At 39.0% G+C, this 18,629-nt stretch overlaps 1 protein-coding gene across 1 annotated transcript in view; it reads right to left on the bottom strand.

Annotated features, from left to right (window-relative positions):
- Window positions 1–18,629, bottom strand: part of LOC105502367 (dymeclin-like) — a 137,945-nt gene that overhangs the window by 87,721 nt on the left and 31,595 nt on the right. The window contains exon 3 of the mRNA XM_011928812.1: window positions 14,286–14,478. Coding sequence (XP_011784202.1) covers window positions 14,286–14,425 — 140 coding nt within the window. The 5' untranslated portion in view covers window positions 14,426–14,478. The remainder of the gene's footprint in view (window positions 1–14,285; window positions 14,479–18,629) is intronic.

The raw sequence follows: 18,629 nt of genomic DNA, 5'->3' as shown, positions 1-18,629 counted from the left end.
TTAAAATTAAATAAATTGAATTGAAACTGACTTTTGTGTTATACTTTAAATAAATCATTTTGACAAGGGAGAAGGGGATTTAGAAAAAGTATTATTTAACCTTCTACAAAATAAATGTATTTAAAGATGTTGGCGTATTATTGTTCACATGTAAACAAATTTGCTGAAATAACCTGCATTTCGTACAGGCCTATATACACTATTCAAAGTTCTTTCACCTTTATTATTTCATTGGATTTATTTTTAAAACCCTGAGAAGTTGACTGAGAAAATAGGAGTATCCTCACTTTACAAGTGACAGAAATAGAGAAGCTGAGTAACTTGTCCAATGTCACAATATAAGAATAAACATATCTAACTTCCAGATTAAGATTCTTTCAATATGAATAATATTAAATTAGTTACTCTTAAGGCAAACCCACATAATAGCAACCTAGAAACACTCCAGCAGCTAGTTGGAATTTCTATATATTCCTAAAAGAAGTTATGTCATACATAAATTATTATAAAAAGTATATCTACATTATAATTACAATCATGTAAAAATTATGTGAATTATAAAGAATTGGAAGAAAACAAAATATTAAATCTAGTAAGGAAAATGGTAAGATAATAGACAACTTTCCTGTAACTGCTATGAAATCAGAAACTATAGTGTGGTCAGGAAGCTACAATTTTAAATTAAATATTCCCTAATTCACAGTTTTCTGTAATTTAGACTGGTTTTATTTTACTTTTAGGCACAGCGTTCTCATGTATGAATCTCAATAATGAAAACCGAGAAATTCATAGTTCAAATATTTTTAAGAAAAGCAGATAGTTGGGCGAGAAGTTATAACAGACTTCTGAATACAGGTTTGCTGAACAATCAAAGAAACTATAAGTTTCATAAAATAAACACTGAAAATCCTTAGTCCCTTCAGCTGAGTTCTGCCATAAAATTCTTTCAAAATTGACATTTTATATGATGTCATTTTCAGCCAACAACATACAAATTCTGACAAATATATAATGCTAGTCAGCATAAGACATAACCTGAATGAATCAACAAGTAATCATTCAGGAAAGGATAGAAGCGTTTCTGAAGACATTTCCCCCCTTACCTTAGCAAAGAGAATTACAGAAATTATTCACAAAACTAACAAGAATCAGCCCATTCAGTGGTTAAACTGTGGGAAGGTTAATGTTTTAAGAGGGCCTATTCATAGGAAAAAGTCAAAGGATAAAAACTGCATATAAATTATAGCAATTTTTAATGCACCCATGCAGAACCAAAAAGGTGTTTACATTCATGTGGTTCACAGACAATCCTATATGCTGTCATTCAACTGCCAAAATGAAAGGAACTATAACCATTAAAATGTCAAATTTTCAGCAACTACTATGCTAGATAATATGAGAAAAGGAATCAAGGGTGCACCTGGAGTAAAACTTACATATCCCTTACTTTAATGCTTTAAAGGTTATGTTTCCCCCATTTAAGCTTTTAGCTTAAGGGACTGATTAATTCTGGGAAAACCTAAGCATCTTCTAAAATGATTTTTGCATAGAAAGGTAAAAATGAAAGGATGGGAAATAAAGGTTTTGATTCAAGATGTAAAAACTGAACTTCTTGTGGTCCCTCAATTTGAAAAATACAGTAAGATGCCAAGAAAAGTCTCAAATTATTTATTCCCTAAGTAAAATAGCCTAGTACAACCAAGCAAACCTATGATAAAAAAATTAAAACAGAATTTAGAAGACGGTTTAGTAGCGATCCCAGGCCCACCTCTACAACAGAGCAGATTTTTCAACTTGAAAAGTTCTAATAAAATTGAACATAAAGTGTGCCAAAGAGTCTAAAAATATAGAAACAGAGACAGGCATCAAAGATTCAAAGAAGAAAATAATTTTACAATCACTTGTTTCTGTCAGCCAAAAACGTGATCTAATTCAATAGAAGTCTCTCTTCCTGTGTGTCAACTGAGGAAACAGACTAAGAAACTTTGACAAAGAATCATTCAGGCAGCTCCGCTTAAAAAGACAAAAGATACACTCCACTCAAGGCAAGGTGAAAATACTAAACAGATTACCCATCAGCTTGTGTGATCACTGTAAATAATGGCACTTAAGATACCTGTGATTATCATCTGCAGCTTTGAAAAGTGCTTGAAAATGTGAACATATAATCTGGTGGTTCTACTCTCAAAGATTACCATACGATCGATCTAATGTTGCAGCTTTTTAGTAATTATGTGAAACTGGGTCTCAGATTAGCCTGTGCTTCCCAAGGAGACAGTGTGGCATGATGGTCAATGGAATTCCTCTCTGGACTTAGACAAATAAACCTGGTTTAAATTAAATCTGGTCCTTACTCGCTACTCACTGTGTGGCTTTAGACAACCTTCCTAGGCCTCAGTTCTCTCACACATGGGAGTAATAGACTTGAATAACAATAATAGAACTAAACAAATGGAGGTGCCTACAGCAATGGGCCCAGCATCTGACAAACAGTGAGCTCAATAAATAACTGGTAAAGAAACAATGATGCTCATGTTAGCGAAGCCTTTCAGCAGAATGATATTATCATTATCTTTTATCATTTCATTATTCTATTTTATCCTTTATCTCAGTAGAATTACATTTTTTATCATGCAAGAAAAATCCCTGAAAGAAAAGTCAAAGTGACAAGTGGAAACTAACAATGCTAAAGAGAAATGGAAGCCCTTTAAAAGGATAAGAGTACAGCAAACTGAAGTTTAGAAAACATTATACGATGTGGTATAGAACTACAATGGGTAATTAGCCTTAAGGAAGGAAACTACATCATGGATGAACTTTGAAGACATTACACTAGGCCGGGCACACTGGCTCACACCTATAATCCCAGCACTTCGGGAGGCCGAGGTGGGGAGATCACTTGAGGTCAGAAGTTCAAGACTAGCCTGGCCAACATGGTGAAACCCTGTCTCCACTAAAAATACAAAAATTAGCAGGCATGGTGGCGCACGCTTGTAATCCCAAATACTTGGGAGGCTAAGGCGGGAGGACAACTTGAACCTGGGAGGCAGAGGTTACACTGAGCCAAAATTGTGTCACTGTACTCCAGCCTGGACAACAGAGAGAGACTCTTTCTCAAAAAAAAAGAAAAGAAAGAAATCATTATGCTACATGAAATAAGCCAGTCACAAAAAGACAAATATTATATTATTCCACTTATATGACATACCCAGAGTAGTCAAATTCATAGAGACAGAAAGTAAAAATAGAGGTGACCAGAAACTGGGGGGAGAGGATGGGAAGTTATTGTTTAATAGGTACAGCGTTTCTACCTGAGGTGATGAAGACATTCCGGAAAGGGATGGTGGGGATGGTTGCACAACCCTGTGAATGTACTTTAAACTGTACAATTAAAAATGGTTGAAAAGAGACGGGCGGATCACGAGGTCAGGAGATCGAGACCATCCTGGCTAATATGGTGAAACCCCGTCTCTACTAAAAATACAAAAAACTAGCCGGGTGACAAGGCGGGCGCCTGTAGTCCCAGCTACTTGGGAGGCTGAGGCAGGAGAATGGCGTGAACCCGGGAGGTGGAGATTGCAGTGAGCTGAGATCCGGCCACTGCACTCCAGCCTGGGCCACAGAGCAAGACTCTGTCTCAAAAAAAAAAAAAAGAAATGGTTGAAAAGGTTACGAGAGTTAAGAGGACTAGACGAAAAGCAATAATTTTAAAAATGGTTGAAAAGGTAAATTTTATGTTTATTTTACCACAATAAAAAAATACATGAATAAAATCTTTCCATATTATAGGACAGTTAGTAAATTATAGCAGACTAGACTCAATTCCCAAATAGTGATATTGAAACAGGCTCATCTCTGGACTACGATACAACTTATAAAATCTTTCACACAGCCAAGTTCCTATGTAATTTGTTTCATGTTGGCTGTTCTACTACACAGGCCTTTTGCTGCTCCTCTAATGAGCAGAACTTACTCCTGCTTCAACCTCTTTATACTTGCTGCCCCTCTACCTGGAATACTCTCCCCAAAACATGCATGGCTCACTCCCTGGCGTCACTAACGTCTCTGCTCAAATGCTGCTTTCCCAGAGACTCTCTGGCTAAAGAAATCTCCTAAAGCTATTGCTCTCCATGACCTCACTCTGCTTTGCTTTTCTTTCTTACACTTGACACTTCCAGAAATGACCTAACATATATTTATTTGTTCACTTGTTTATCACTCATCTCCTCTAGTAACATGTAAACTGCATGAAAGCAGGGACCATGTCACTCATGTTTTCAGTCCTTAAAAAGAGTCCCTGGCAACTGGAAGTCATTCCATAACTATTTTTTTAGGTATATTAATCCAAAAGATACTCACTTTTTTTTTTTTTTTTTTTGATGCGGAGTTTCATTCTGTCTCCCAGGCTAGAGTACAGTGGCATGACCTCGGCTCACTGAAACCTCTGTCTCCAGGGCTCAAGCAATTCTCCTGCTTCAACCTGAGGTCAGGAGTTTGAGACCAGCCAGGCCAACATGGCGAAACCCCGTCTCTACCAAAAATACAAAAATTAGCCGAGCATGGCACACACTTGTAGTCCCAGCTACTTAGGAGCCTGAGAATCGCTTGAACCCAGGAGGTGGAGGTTGCAGTGAGCTGAGATCATGCCACTGTACTCCAGTCTGGGTGACAGAGTGAGACTGGGTCTCTCAAAAAAAAAAAAAAAAATTAAAACGGAGAGAATTAAAGTGATATACACCAAAATGTTAACAAGTTACTCCTGGTTGTTATTATTTTTATCTTTTTTTTTTCTTTGTCTTCCTGGTGATTTTCTGTATTTAAAAGTATTAAAAATGAACACGCATTACTTTGGTACTCAGAAAAATGAGTTTTAAGTGACTGTGCCAAGAGCTGCCCTTTTTGCCTTATATGAGCACCATCTAGTGCTCAGTACACATAATACAATTTCTATAACACAGTCAAGTTTTCTGAAAAGTAGCCTTTATAAAAAGTAGGTTGCGGCTGGGCATGGTGGCTCACGCCTGTAATCCCAGCACTTCTGGAGGCTGACGCGGGTGGATTGCTTGAGGCCGGGAGTTCGAGATCAGCCTGACCAACATGGTGAAACTCTGTCTCTACTGAAAATATAAAACTAGCCGGCCATGGTGGCATGTGCCTGTAATCCCAGCTACTTGGGAGGCTGAGGCAGGAGAATCACTTGAACCTGGTAGGCGGAGGCTGCAGTGAGCCAAGGTCATGCCACTGCACTCCAGCCTGGGCAACAAGAGCGAAACTCGACTCAAAAAAAAAAAAAAGGTACACTGTTTATACACAAAGATGACTATTACTATAATCACTGTCTGGCCTAATTTTTAAAACAGCAGAACAATTAGTTCAAAAGAGGCATAGGACTTTCAATCATCAAGATAAAGCGGTCATCAGAAAATTGGTTAAATTTCTGCTGCTTATTTTCATTCCTCAAATATTTTAGACTAACTCTCAAGACAGAGTCCTTGGTCTTTTGTAAACTAATTGGTAATTACTCCTTAAAAGAAGAGCACAGTCAGACACTTTACATGTGTGATGTTGTTTCATCATCCCTATGAATCTACATGGTAGGGATTATTATTTCCATTTTACAAAAGCAGTAACAGGCTCAGTGAGATTAAGCAGCTTTCCTGAATTCATAAACTAGTCAGTTGTAGAGCTCAGGCAAGGTCAGTCTGGCTTCAGAATCCATGTTCCCCTTGCCATGCTTCATGGTCTCCATTCTTCACACTTCACCCAAAGTCACTGCACCTTTTAGCAAAACAATTCCTCTGGAGAAGAGTATTCAGGCTGCTGCTATACTGCTCAGCGCTGCTCTCAAATCTAGAACTCTACGCTCACTAAGTGTTAACACTCAAATCAAGTGTTAATTTAAAACAAAAATAACTTTTTAAAGATATTATTCTCTATACTGCTATTAGCTGGTTACATACACTTACCGAGATATAAGACTTTCCATTTCCTACACAGTAACAGAAATTCAGACCTTCAGCACATCACAGGTACATTGCTGCAGATGTCTCAGATTTTGTTTTCCTGCCCTAGTTTTTCTTCTTGCACTTTCCACCTACTCACCCTACTTAACAAAAATAATGTCTCTGAAACAATGTGTTCTCCAAATCCACTCAACAAGAGCCTACAAAGGACTCTACTTCTAATCCTCAACTTTCTAACAAGTATGCCAAAAACAGGTAACAGGTGGACAGATTTTTATTTCCCAGTTCAGCCTTCCATAGTTAGAGCCCCTACACTGTTCAGAGCCGCAGACCACTCTAGACCCAAGCAGCCTTATCAATTTACCCTGAAACATCATGAAATATGTTGGGAAGCACTTTCTACACTCCCAACCTATTACACTTGATTCCCATTCCTCTCAACACAAACTGGAAGCATTACTAGAAGTCATTTGGTCACGTTTCCTTTATAGTACAAGAAGTTACTTCTATCCATATGTATAAGGTGGTAGTGGTGGTGTTGGTGGTGGTGGTGTTTGAGACAGGGTCTTGTTCTGTTGCCCAGGTTGGAGAGAGCATTGACCTGATCATAGTCACTACAACCTTGAACTCCTGGGCTCAAGGGATCCTCCTGACTCAGCCTCCCAAGTAGTTGGGACTACAAGCATAAGCCACCGAGCTCTGCTAATTTTTTTACTTTTTGCAGAGATGGGGTCTCGCCATGTTGCCCAGGCTGGTCTCAAACTCCTGGCCTCAAAAGATCCTCCTGCCTCAGCCTCTCAAAATGCTGGAATTACAGGGATGAACCACCACACCCAGCCTGTATAAGGTTATTCACTGCTACATTATATGTAATAACAAAACACTGGAAGCAATCCAAATGGTAAATCCAATTAGTTTTGGTATATATGTCTCCCATTAAAAAGAGGGAGGAAGTTAATATATATAGAAGGCTCTCCAAGATACAACTGATGAAAAAAAGCACAAAGTGAAAAAGTGTGTGTAACATACATGCATTTGTCAAAAAAAGAGAAGGGATATATGTGCATATTTGTTTGCATATGCATAAAATGCAATTCTTCTATAACACCCTTTATCATATTTCACCATACTTGTTTGTTGATTTACAGATAAGATTATAAGCCCTGGCTGGACATGTAATCTCAGCACTTTGGGAGGCCAAGGTAAGCCAATCACCTGAGGTTGAGAGTTCAAGACCAGCCTGACCAACACGGAGAAACCCCATCTCTACTAAAAATACAAAATTAGCCGGGCATAGTGATACATGCCTGTAATCCCAGCTACATGGGAGACTGAGGCAGGAGAATCACAAACCCGGGAGGCGGAAGTTGCAGTGAGCCGAGATCACACCATTGCACTCCAGCCTGGGCAACAAGAGTGAAACTCTGTCTAAAAAAAAAAAAAAAAAAGATTATAAGCCTAAGCCTTTAAGGACAAGAGACATCATATATCTAGCTAACTATTATAGCCTGAGAAACAAATAAATGAATAATAGTTTGATACACAGAGATAGTCTGGTCCAGCAGTTCTCAATGATAACCATGACACATGATTATGTTCACACACACCATAGACTCAGATGCCTATGAACCAAAAAATAATAAGCACAGGTCTGTTTTTCATTTTTGCTGCCATTATGTAGTTTAGAAACATGTATAAAATCAGTCATAAGCCAGGTGCGGTGGCTCACCCTTGTAATCCCAGCACTTTGGGAGGCCAAGGCAGGCAGATCACGAGGTTGAGATCGAGACCATCCTGCTCAATATGGTGAAACCCCGTCTCTACCGAAAATACAAAAATTAGCCGGGCATGGTGGCACACACCTGTAGTCCCAGCTACTCGGGACGCTGAGGCAGAAGAATTGCTTGAACCCAGGAGGCGGAGGCTGCAGTGAGCCGAGATCGCGCCACTGCACTCCAGCCTGCCAATAGAGCTAGACTCCGTCTCAAAAAAAAAAAAAAGATTAAAAAAAAAAGAAGAAAATCAGTCATATAAGTAGTTTAAAATATTTAGGAAAAAAACAGTGTATATTATTAACCTTTAGTATTTAATTATTCTTCATTTTGTTTCAGACCTTTGCTGTACAACTAATTTTAAGAGTGAAAAATTTAAAACTATTAAATAATTTAAGTAAGATTTTAGAACCACATGTGGAAACTCTAACAAAATCTGATTACTCTGATGCTAAAAATAGTTAATAGTACTGGAAGGATTAGATTCACCCTAAAGGCCTTATTAGTATTTCTAAAAATTGCAGCAAACATCAATTTTTGGCTACAAAAATGGACTTTACTTGAAGATGGTACACACATATCTAAGGAATTCCAAGAGTGAACAATCTCAGAATTATCTAGATTCAGAGTCTCTTCTACTGAGATTCATCTTAGTCCTGAATAATTCATAAACTAGGTAATCTTGGTCCCTGACTCTGTCAACGAGGGGGCAAGTGCTACCTCAAAGCCTACTCAGTCCCAAGGTCACACATCAAATACCATCAGTGAGGAGCAGGGCAGTGCCAAAGAGAAAGTGACAGGCCAAAAGTATATGCAACACCACAAACGAAACCTCTATCATGTAAACTCACTTGTGGCGGTGGGGGCAGGAAGAAACCTTTATAAATATACCTTCACAGATTTACAATGCAGTTTATTTACTTTACAGTTTTTTCACTAAGATCCCTTTATACCTTTCCCAAAGTGCTGGGATTACAGGCGTGAGCAACTGCGCCTGGCTGCCATTCCCTTTTCTTAAATCACCCAGGTGATTTAAGAGAAAGGTATAAAGGGATCTCAGCACTTTGGGAGGCCAAGGCAGGTGGATCATGAGGTCAGGAGTTCAAGACCAGCCTGGCCAAGATGATGAAACTCCGTCTCTACTAAAAATACAAAAATTAGCCAGGCAGGGTGGCAGATGCCTGCAATCCCAGCTACTTAGAAGGCTGAGGCAGGAGAATTGTTTGAACCTGGGAGGCAGAGGGTGCAGTGAGCTAAGATCATACCACTGCACTCCAGCCTGGGCAACAAAGCGAGACCCTGTCTCAAAAAAAAATTTTTTTGAGTAAAAGTAGCAATTAACAAAATAAACTATAAAGCCATAATAACTTAAACTGTGAGGCACTGGCACAGGTGACAAAAATGGCTAACAAATTATTCCCATCACTGTTTTTTGAGAAGTTCATCTTTTTCCCCACTGATATGCCAGCTCCACATAAAACAAGTACATACACATACATTTATTCTTATTATTCTTAAGTATTTCAGTTATTCTTGTTCTTTATTCTTTTTCATACACAGTTCAGAATAAACTTATCAAGATCCCCTAATCTTCCAAAACAAGGCTTTCAGAATTTTAATTCAAATTGTCTTCAATCTATAGGTCAATTTGAAAAGAAGTGACATTTTAACAGCAGTCTCCTTATTCCTTAAACACGGTATATATCTCTATTTAGTTAAGTCTACTTTAGTATATTTCAGTGTAAAAACCATATACTGTAATTTGGAATAGCTTTATAAATTATATTAGAATTTACATAAGTGAAAAGAAAAATTATTTTGGACGATAAATCATGCTCTCCATTTTGCCCTTTCTTCCTCTAAGTCGTATCACTATCACATAAGCAGCAGTACTCAATGATAATTCTGCAAGGACTAAGGAAATGATTTCAAAATTTGTTGATGCCACAGCTCATCTCCAGTATGACCTTTCCCACCAATCCACAGCCACCTTTAATTTTCCAAGGATCTCAGAAGAAAGAATAAGTAACCACTTCAATATAAAATACATCTAATCCAAGCCATCTGATTAATTATAAACTAAGTTAAACTTCTTTTTTTTTTTTTTTTTGAGACGGAGTCTTGCTTTTGTTGTCCAGGCTGGGGTGCAATGGTGCTATCTTGGCTCCCCACAACCTCCACTTCCCAGGTTCAAGTGATTCTCTTGCCTCAGCCTCCCAAATAGCTGGGATTACAGGTGCCTGACACCATGCCCAGCTAATTTTTTGTATTTTTAGTAGAGACGGGGTTTCACCATGTTGACCAGGCTGGTCTTGAACTGCTGACTTCAGGTGATCCACCCGCCCCCGTCTCCCAAAGTGCTGGGATTACAGGCATGAGCCACCACGCCCAGCTTAAACTAAATTAAACTTCTAAGGCTCAATCCAACTGTCTACAATAAAGTTAAAAATTAAAATGTATTGCCAAAAGATGTAAACAGACAGTTCCTGGAAAAGGAAATACCAATACTCCTTAAACATGTGAAAATAAACACAACCTTAATTATTAAAGAAAGGCAAATAAAAGGACCACTATCCAAAACTTGCTGAACTGGGTATCAAAAAGAAAAACGACTGCTATTAGTCACACTGAAAAACGTGTGTGTGTGTGTGTGTGTGTGTGTATGAATTTACCCTCAAAAGACAGACAAATAGGCCCTCTACCTCTGAGGTCAAGGGAAACGAGAAGTATAGACTTCTTTGTCACGATTACGCCAACCCCTTCCTGAAAATCAGTAAAGAAAAAAACTGAAATGCTTACCCTTAATTAGTAATAAATACAGTAAGAACTATATTTTACATAACCTAATTGATGACGTAAAGTCCTCTTTACAGAAGAACTCCAGTTAATAAATGTAGAAATGACCAAATTAGAAATATTACCATTTTGTAACCTCATAAAACAGGTGATTCAGACAAAAATCAGTAGATGCTAAAATATTTACACTCAAAACTCTGATCAATCTTAGTATGATAATTGGTATAAAACACACTTTTTCTACATATGGAAAACCTTACCAAAAATGATTAACCTAAATTTTATCAAGCTTTTAAATCTCATTTCCAATTTACAGGAAATACATAGAACAAAAGAACAAGGCCGAGACGGGCGGATCACGAGGTCAGGAGATCGAGACCATCCTGGCTAACACGGTGAAACCCCGTCTCTACTAAAAAAATACAAAAACTAGCCGGGCGAGGTAGCGGGCGCCTGTAGTCCCAGCTACTTGGGAGGCTGAGGCAGGAGAATGGCGTGAGCCTGGGAGGCGGAGCTTGCAGTGAGCTGAGATCCGGCCACTGCACCCCAGCCTGGGGGACAGAGCGAGACTCCATCTCAAAAAAAAAAAAAAAAAAAAAAAAAAACAAAAGAACAAGTTACAAGGTGTGAAAAGCAATCAGATAAATACAGAAGATGGAACATTCTACAGAAAAACTGACACAATTTGTTTTAAAAATGACATGAAGCAAAAAATAGTGGCAAGGTGGGAAGTGGATACCTATATTCTACTTTAAAAGACATTTAAGAACAAGAACCATCAAATGCAACATATGCACCTTATTTGGCTCCTGATTGTAATAAACTATAAAACAACTGGAAAATTTTAAATATGAACTGGGTAGCAGGAATTATTGTTAATTTTGTTAGGTGAGATAATGGTATTATGGTTATGTAAAAAAAGACTTTAAGATACTTAAAAAACAATAATGAACAAAATATGGAAACAATCCAAATGTCTATTAATTTCTGAATGGATAAACAAAGTGCAGTATATCCATACAATGGAGTATCACTCAGCAATAAAAAGGAACAGAGGCTGGGTGCAGTGGCTCACGCTTATAATCCCAACATTTTCAGAGGCAGAGGAAGGAGGATCACTTGAGGCCAGGTGTTCAAGACCAGGCATGGTGGTGCATGCCTGTGGTCCCAGTTACTCGGGAAGGTGAAGTGGAAGGATCACTTGAGTCCAGGAGTTCAAGGCTATAGGGAGCTACGATCGCACCACTGCAATCCAGCCTGGGCAACAGAGTGAGACCTTGTCTCAAAAAAAAAAAAAGGAATGCAAGTACCGGTACATGCAACAACATGTATGAATATTACACTCAGTGAAGGAAGCCAGTCACAGCTGGGTGCAGTGGCTCACGCTTGTAATCCCAGCACTTTGAGGTGCTGAGGATTGCTTGAACCCAGGAGTTTAAGACCAGCCTAGGTAACAGAGCAAGACCCCATCTCTAAAATAGTAGAAGAAAAAAAAAAGGAGCCAGTCACAAAAGACCACCTATTGTTACAATTCCATTTACATGAAACGTCTAGAAGAGGCAAAGATAGTAGTAGTTGTTATTAAATTAGTGGCTGGACACTGTGGCTCACACCTGTAATCCCAGCACTTTGGAGGCTGAAGAAGGTGAATCACTTGAGGTCAGGAGTTTGAGACCAGCCTGGCCAACGTGGTGAAACCTCATCTCCACAAAAAATACAGAAATTAGCCAGGTGTGGTGGCATGCACCTGTAAGCCCAGTTACTCAGAAGGCTGAGGCAGGAGAATTGCTTGAATCCAGGAGGTAGAGTTTGCAGTGAGCAGAGATCGTGCCACTGCACTCCAGCAGACTGAGACTCCCTCTCAAAAAATAAATAAATAAATAAATAAATAAGTGGTTGCCAGTGCAATCTAGAGTTTGGGGGAATGTCTGCTAATGGGCATGGGATAGGGCTCCTTTCTGGGATTATAATGTTCTAAAATTGGTGATTGTTACACAATTCTGTGAATAAAAACACTGAATAATACAATTTAAATGGGTGAATTACATGATATATGAAACATACCTCAAAAAATGTATTATTTTTCTATTGCTACTTGAAAAGTTATCAAAATTTAGTGGTGCAAACAACATAAATTTATTATCTTACAGTTCTGTAGGTCCAAAGTCTGACACTCAATGAGCTAAGATCAAGATGTCAATAAGGCTGCATTCCTTTCCGGAGGCTCCAGAGGGAAATCTGAATTCCTGCCTCTGCCAGCTTCTGGAAGCTGCTCACATTTCTTTTTTTTTTTTTTTTTTCTTTTGAGACAGAGTCTCGCTCTGTCACCCAGGCTGCAGTGCAGTGGCGTGATCTCGGCTCACTGCAAGCTCTGCCTCCCAAGTTCACACCATTCTCCTGCCTCAGCCTCCAGAGTAGCTGGGACTACAGGCGCCCGCCACTACGCCCGGCTAACTTTTTGCATTTTTAGTAGAGACGGGGTTTCACCGTGTTAGCCAGGATGGTCTCGATCTCCTGACCTCGTGATCCGCCCGCCTCAGCCTCTTAAAGGGCTGGGATTACAGGTGCAAGCCACCGCGCCCGGCAAAGCTGCGCACATTTCTTGCTCATCACCCCCTACCATCTTCAAAGCCAGTAAGGGCAGGCTGAGTCCTCCTCACATCACATCTGACTTTCTCTTCCACCTCGCTCTTCCACTTTCAAGAAGCCTTGTGATTACATTGGGCCTGCCCAGATAATCCAGGATAATCTCCCTATTTCAAGGTCAGCTGATTAGTAACCTTAATGCCATTTGCTACTTTAATTCCCCTTTGCCATGTAATGTAACATATTCAGATTCTGCAGACAAAGATATGGACATCTTTCGGGGGCTACTATTCAGCCTATCATAATAAAGCTCTTAAAAAGTAAATAAAATTTTTAAAAATCTAGTTATTGAGTGTATGGGAATTCAATATTCTAGTCATTCTATAGTATTGCCTATCAGTTTTTGTAATATAATTAAAAATGAGATATTGTTTTTCACCTCCGAAACTGGCAAAGGTCAAAGGTCTAAAAATGCATCAAACTGACAAAGATATGGGGAAACACACCTCTTATGCATTGCTGGTCGGTGTGTAAATTCCTACAACTTCCATGGCGCACAACTTGGCATAGCTACCAAATTGCAAATCCACATACACTTTGACCCAGCAATTCTACTTCAAGGAATTTATATTAAAGATATATTTGTGTGTATAAGAAATGATGTATGTGGCAATAACTGTTATAACAAAGACTGGAAACAATCTAAATGTTCATCAACAGAAAACCAATTAAATATATTCTACAGATACTCCACAGTCATTAAAAAGAATAAGGCAGTTGCATATATGCTACATATACAAGATATACTTTACTTAACTGTGGGAAAAAAGGCAAGGGACAGAACAGTACATGTAGTATGCTACCATTTGTATTTAAACAATTTTGTGAAATTATATGGCATATATGCTTAAGTAACCTATACTATCTCTAGAACGATTCAAAATCAACTGCCATCAGTGCTCACCTCTAGAGAAGGGAAGTGGCTACTGAGTGGGGTAAAAAGAAGAGAAAAGCTTATTTTCTACTTTCAAATCTTTTGGATTTTCTACTGATTTATGTATGACAGACCAGATAGACAGAACATTTCTAAATTTTTTTTTTAATCTGCATACCACACAAGTTGATATGGCCCACTATTCAAATTTTCAATTTCCAGGCAATCTCTTACCTGCTAGTTGGTGCAGGGAAAGAAAATGAGAGAAGCTGATTCCAGAACGGGTCATTCTCAGAGACAGATTCCGTGCCTGATAACTTTTTCAAGTATTCATTTTTAGGAAGATCGCCGATTCTGCTGCTATTTGATCCCATCTTCTACCTTAAGCAGATAACTTGTCCTTAAACCTGCATTTCCACAAGACAACCTATAAAAAATAAAAATAAAAAAACTTTAAACTTGTTCAAAAGTCATCATTCTTTGGCTACCTATAAAAAAACTATAAACTTACTAAAGAAAATCATATCTGTATTTATAAATATATTAGACATCAGATACAAAGTTATAAGAAACATGGGGCTAGGCCAGGCATGGTGGCTCACATCTGTAATCCCAGCACTTTGGGAGGCCAAGGCGGGCAGATCACGAGGTCAAGAGATTGAGACCATCCTGGCCAACATGGTGAAACTCCATCTCTACTAAAAATACAAAAATTAGCTGGGCATGGTGGCACACACCTGTAGTCCCAGCTACTCGGGAGGCTGAGACAGGAGAATCACATGAACCCGGGAGGCAGAGGTTGCAGTAAGCCAAGATCGTGCCACTGCACTCCAGCCTGGTGACAGAACAAGACTCTATCTCAGAAAAAAAAAAAAAAAGAAAAAGAAATATGGAGCTAACACCTGTCTTAGCCAATACAAACACAAAAATCCAAATCTATATGGTACTTGTACTATGTATCTTAGGATGGGCATATCTCTACCCAAGAAAATGTCTCAAGCAAAATCATAATAATGGTAACTTATAATTAGTCTGAAAATGAAGCTGTTTTACAACCAAAACAATGGTGACAAAGAAATACAGAAATCTGGATGGCTTGAATGTACAAGGAAGGGAACATAGCTCAAGTAATTACCATGTGCTACCCCTACTTATGGGGGTCATGGGGACAAACCTGAATTACTCACTTCAAGTGAAAGAGATCCCAGTTACAAAGGAATCACATTTAATGTTTCTCTCATTCTGCCATAGGGCATATACGTAGTTTTTGTTGATATGCCTCTTCTCCTAAACCATGCACATTTTTATGACAGGAATTATTTTATTCATCTTTCTATGCCCACTGTCTAGACTAGCATGTAAAAAATTCCCTAAACAGTATGTTGAAAGAACAAGTGACTGAATAAATAATTAGTATCCACGAGGCTCTTCAAAAGTCAGTATTGGTTGTTCTCAGTCACTAAGGGAAGAAAACTAATAGTTTAGTTACAAATATGAATCACTGTCTTCCTTAAATCACATTTAACACACTTCTAGATCATGTTTTATCTTGATTTGTTCAGAAAAGGTCTCCCATTGAATAACAAAATAGTGATAAGGTAAATAATAAATTATACTATTTTAAAATTACAATCACAACGAAAGGAAACTACATGGGCTCAGGGACCAAAGGTGGCTCAGCTCAGGTGAGAATGTACATTAGTGACTCACTTTCTTCCTCATGTCCCTCCTCATTCCACAAAGGTACTGAAGCCATGGTCAGAATTTGGAAGCTGGATTGAGCTGCTTATTCTGAAAGCAAGAGGCTTCCCCAATGATGCACATGGACAGCCAGGTCTTCCGAATCTGAGAGAGAAATACTGATCTGGTTCCTCATCACCTGCCCCTGAATCTGAGGCCAGCCACTACTTTCATCCTTCCTGCAAGGGGACAGGGGCCCCAATAACTCAATTCAACTTCAAATGAATAATAATTCAGCTTCAATTAAGCCTCTATATTAAGCTAGCTAATCATAAGGTTTAATTTCTTAAAGTAGGGCTTGTTAAGCCCAATTAGAAAATGCTATAAAAGAAATACCCTGAAGGCCAGGCGCAGTGGCTCACACTTGTAATCCCAGCACTTCGGGAGGCCGAGGCCGGCAGATCACCTGAGGTCCGGAGTTCAAGACCAGCCTGACCAACATGGAGAAACCCCCTCTACTCAAAATACAAAATTAGTCTGGCATGGTGGCGCATGCCTGTAATCCCAGCTACAAGGGAGGCTGAAGCAGGAGAATCACTTGAACCCAGGAGGCAGAGGTTGCAGTGAGCCAAGATCACACCATTGCACTCTAGCCTGGGCAACAAGAGCAAGACTCCATCTCAAAAAAAAAAAGAAAGAAAGAAATACTCTGAAATATATAAATTCCTAACTTACAATAGTATTTTAAGCTATCAAAATTATAAGGGGATATAATACACTAGTGAAAATGAATGAAACAGAGCTAAATGGATACATCTCAAAAATATAAAATGTTTTTTAAAAAAGCAGGCTACCTAATAGATATGGTATGCTGTCATTTACAAGATTTTAAAACTCACAAAAAATATTATGGATTTATTCATAGCTAGCACTAGTATTAAAACAGTTTTTTGTTTTGTTCTGTTTTGAAGAGACAGGGCCTCACTCTGTTGCTGAGTACAATGCTGGAGTACAATGAATTGATTACAGCTCATTGTAACCTCAAACTCCTGGGCTCAAGACATCCTCACACCTCACCCTCCTAAGTAGCTGGAACTACAGGTACATGTCACCAAATCCCAGCTAATATTTTTTATTTGGTAAAGATGGGGTCTCACTGTGTTGCCCAGGCTGGTCTCGAACTCCTTCTGCCTTGGCTTCAACCAATCCTCCTGCCTTGGCTTCCCAAAGTGCTGAGATTACAGGCATGAGCCACTGAGCCTGGCCAAAAGGAAATAATTTAACCAGAAATCTATACCTTTTCAAGCTATCAGTTAAGTTTGAAAGTAGAATAAAAACATTTTCTGATTTGCCAAGATTCAAAAGACCTCCCAGGAACCTACAAGGAAGCTACAAGATGTACTCCTTCCACATGAGGGAGTAAGCCAAGAAAAAGGAAGAAATTCAAGAAACAAGGAATCTAACACAGGGCAGTGGTATAGAGAATCACAGCCAAGCAGCAGGCTGGGACAAGAGTCAAAACGGCTCGCAGATCTCCAGGAGAAGAAAGCATAGAACTGACAGTTCACTTGATGTGTCTAACCTTACTCTGTGGACTGTTACAACACTGTAGGAGAATTTGGAAGCAATGAATAATAGTTACATGAAGAATAAAGTAAATAATTTTATATAGACTACATACTTTGGGAAAAACAGAAATAATTTAAGAAAGGTCATGTAATCATAGTATATGACTAAATTCAACAGTAATCAGTATTTATATAATCACTATGATATAAATACTAAATATTTAACCAAAAATTGTGAGCTAACTCTCACAAGATTCCGGAAAAGGAAGCAGGATTGGTGGTCTATGACTGCTAAACTTTCATCTTCCATAATAGGTAGTGCTCAATAGAAAATATGTAAAGTTAGTAAATCAAAAAACAGTAAAAATGTATTAGCTATAAATAAGGAAGCAGGGCCAGGTGTAGTGCAATCCCAACATTTTGGGAGGCCGATGTAGGTGGATCACTTAAGGCCAGAAGTTCGAGACTAACCTGGCCAACACAGTGAAAACCCATCTCTACTAAAAATACAAAACTTAGCCAGGCATGTTGGAGCATGTCCATAATCCCAGCTCCTCAGGAGGCTGAGGCATGAGAATCACTTGAACTCGGGAGGTGGAGATTGCAGTGAGCTGGGATTGTGCCACTGCAATCCAGCCTGGGCGACAGAGTGAAACTCTGTCTCAAGTTAAATAAATAAATAAATAAATAAGGAGGTAAATAGCAAAAAGCAACAGCTTATAGATTTTAAAGTGGTGGCCAGGTGCGGTGGCTCACATCTGTAATTCCAGCACTTTGGGAGGCCGAGGTGGGTGGATCACCTGAGGTCAGGAGTTTGAGACCAGCCTGACCAATATGATGAAACCCCGTCTCTATTAAAAATACAAAAATTAGCTGGGTGTAGTAGCCAGTGCCTGTAATCCCAGCTACTTGGGAGGCTGAGACAGGAGAATCACTTGAACCTGGGAGGCAGAGGTTGCAGTGAGCCGAGATCGCACCACTGCACTCCAGCCTGGGCAACAAGAAAAGAAAAAGAAAGTGGCCACCCCTGTGGAAAAGGACTCTGGAATGGGGAGGGTGGTAGAGCAGTTTTTTATATTATGTCTGTCATATTAGTTGACTTTTCAAAATTGTGTCCATATACTACTTTGATTAAAAATAAAATATTTTCTGGCCAGATGCAGTAGATCATGCCTGTAATCACAGCAACTCAGGAGGCTGAGGCAGGAGGATTGCTTGAGAGCAGGGACTAGACACCAGCCTGGGCAACACAGCAATACCCTGTCTCTAAAAAAAAAAAAATTTTTTTTAATTAGCCAGGTGTGGTGGCACCACATGGCGATTTCAACTA

Source organism: Colobus angolensis, unplaced genomic scaffold (genome assembly GCF_000951035.1).
Source record: "Colobus angolensis palliatus isolate OR3802 unplaced genomic scaffold, Cang.pa_1.0 Scaffold8, whole genome shotgun sequence".
NCBI classification, from domain to species: Eukaryota; Metazoa; Chordata; class Mammalia; order Primates; family Cercopithecidae; genus Colobus; species Colobus angolensis.
The sequence above is the reverse complement of the archived record's forward strand: the minus strand, read 5'-3'. Positions and strand labels throughout refer to the sequence as shown.